Below are 2,510 nucleotides of genomic sequence, written 5' to 3' on the forward strand. Positions count from 1 at the left end.
TTCCTCCTCCCGGTCCTGAGCAATCTACACACCCCCCCACTCGCTTATGTGTGGAGGTTCAAGGTCTGTGATGCCTTCTGCCCAAGCCAGAACCGACTGACCAGGACTCCCGAGGACCAGCCCTTCACCCTGGTGACTCGATCCTCCTTAAGAATCTACATCCAAAAGCCTCACAACCCCCACCGCGGCCAAGCTGCTTGGCGACCCATCGTGGCACCACCTCTCCAGACTCAAGAGGACCCCAGAGCAGCATGACTTCTATACATGTGAGGTGTTGGGCCCCACTAAGGTACGCCTTAGTCACCCTCCCCCACTTCCTCCTCCCGGTCCTGAGCAATCTACACCCACCCCCATCCGCTTATGTGTGGAGGTTCAAGGTCTGTGATGCCTCCCGAAACTCCAGAGCCCACCCTGCCCCCACGTGCCGGAAGCCGGTCCATCCTTGCTGCTTGACACAGTCGCTGCAGGAAAGAAACATCTGCACAGCATATGTTTCAAGGGACCTGGCGTATATAGCATACTGTTCTTAATATGTTTGCTCCCCTTAGCGCTATGTGTTTTAACCAAGGTCACCTCTCCGAGAAAGGTTGTTTCCCCAGGTAGGGATTATGATCACAGTTGTTCCCCAACTAACCTTGTATGAAGAGTCGGAGCTTGCCTGGCTGCTCCCCTCATCCCGCCCTGGGCCCGCCGGGCCATCTTCCTCCCTGTCATGTTAGGGGTGAGTATCGCTACCTCGATAGGCCTCACCAGGGGCGGGGGAGTGGTGGGGCTTGGGAACCGTCTGATCACTGCTCAGGACTTTAATGACAAGCTCCAGTTAGCCCTGGAGTTTACTACCGCCTCTTTTAGCCTCCCTACAGCGGCAAGTGACATCAGTAGCCCAAGTAGCCCTACAGAACCAGCGCACCTCAGACCTTCTGGATGCAGAAAAAGGAGGAACCTGCATATTCCTTCAGGAGGAATGCTGCTACTACGTCAACGAGTCTGGAGTAGTGGAGCAAAACGTGCAGACCCTGACTAAGCTGAGTGAAGAACCACATGCAAGACACTCCCAGGACAACTCTCCTTTTGGCTGGTTCCAAAGCCCCTTAGCTACCTGGGTCCTACCCATGATAGGGCCCCTGATTCTCCTCTGTGTCTTTTTTCTCCTAGCCCCCTGCCTCCTCAAGTTCATCTGCTCCCGGATCCCGGAGATGTCACAGGTGACTGTGAATCAGCTCCTGCTCCATCCCTATGCTTCATCCCTACACTCGGCTGCCCTCTGACCTGCCTCTGCCTGACCCTGGCCTTTAACCACCACCCCCCTCGTTGTCCCTGGTCAACTGGAAGTAGTCAAAATGAACTCGCGCCCCCTGTCACTAAAAGGCCAGGATGTTAGGTCAGAGGAAGCCCAGGATCGGATGCATGCAGATGTGTGATGAGATAATGGACCCTCCCTGGAATTCCAAACAGGTCAGCATGCCAGACAGATGGCCACACAGATACCGACTCCTCCCTGGAACTCACAACGACCCCCACACAGATACTGACTCCTTCCTGGACACTGTGATGACCCCCATGGCGGGAACTTCCTCAAATCATGTCCACCCCCGGTTTTTGGTCTTTTCAGGTGAAATAGACTTGGGATATCGAAGGAATCATCAATTCTACTATAATTGTCTTTATCAAAATTTATATTAATCCCGACCTATCCCTCCCTCACTAAAGGACATGCTCTCTCGCCCTATGAACCTGGACCTACTCCTTTGCCCACCCTCATCAACACAACTTTCCATCTACTCTTTGTCTGTCACTGCCTCATCATAGCCATTCCAATCCCAACCTATTGGACCATCTAACTGAACTCTCTCTAGAAATTTGCAGCTCCTGGCCAGACCTCCTGCCCATGGACCTGACCAAAATCCGGCTACACCAAGGAGCCCTGCCTTCTTAAGCCCTTTTGACCCTTCTTGCTCAACGCATGCAGATGTGTGATGAGATAATGGACCCTCCCTGGAATTCCAAACAGGTCAGCATGCCAGACAGATGGCCACACAGATACTGACTCCTCCCTGGAACTCACAACAACCCCCACACAGATACTGACTCCTTCTTGGACACTGTGATGACCCCCATGGCGGGAACTTCCTCAAATCATGTCCACCCCCTCACTAAACACCTGTGTAAAAGAAGTGCCCCCCCTCCCTGTTGGCGAGAATTCACTGGCCCTGCCTTTGGGGCTCGTGGGTTTCCCCGGGGATGCAGATTAAACTTTCTCCTCCCTGACCGGCTTGATTCTCTTTGTTTCTTATGCCACCTCCCGAGCCACCTTACACTTACTATGTAAAATTTTTTCTCAATTCTGTTTAACAAGGCTAAATATTTTTTCTCATATATGTTTATTTGTCTATAAATTGCTCACGTAGGTTACTTACTCATTTTTCTATTAGGGTATCATCTACAAAAATAGTGATTCTGAATTGTATTTAAAAATTAATTTGTTAAACTCTTATTTTTTGTACTTATTT

The 2,510-nt window shown here is 51.2% G+C and overlaps 1 protein-coding gene across 1 annotated transcript; it reads left to right on the forward strand.

Moving 5' to 3' along the window:
- The first annotated feature begins 639 nt into the window (after positions 1-639).
- LOC107184078 (endogenous retrovirus group FC1 Env polyprotein-like) lies at positions 640-1,504 on the forward strand. The gene is made up of 2 exons (XM_015567764.1): positions 640-721; positions 853-1,504. The coding sequence occupies exons 1-2, from the start codon at positions 640-642 to the stop codon at positions 1,266-1,268; spliced, it is 498 nt and encodes a 165-aa protein (XP_015423250.1). The 3' UTR covers positions 1,269-1,504.
- Positions 1,505-2,510: the final 1,006 nt, after the last annotated feature.

This window comes from Myotis davidii, unplaced genomic scaffold, assembly GCF_000327345.1.
Source record: "Myotis davidii unplaced genomic scaffold, ASM32734v1 scaffold163, whole genome shotgun sequence".
NCBI classification, from domain to species: Eukaryota; Metazoa; Chordata; class Mammalia; order Chiroptera; family Vespertilionidae; genus Myotis; species Myotis davidii.

Coding starts and splice junctions, on each gene's coding strand:
- LOC107184078 (XM_015567764.1), top strand. CDS start 640: ATGAAGAGTCGGAGCTTGCCTGGCTGCTCCCCTCATCCCGCCCTGGGC. Junction 722..852: donor TCCTCCCTGTCATGTTAGGG/GTGAGTATCGCT, acceptor CGCCTCTTTTAG/CCTCCCTACAGCGGCAAGTG.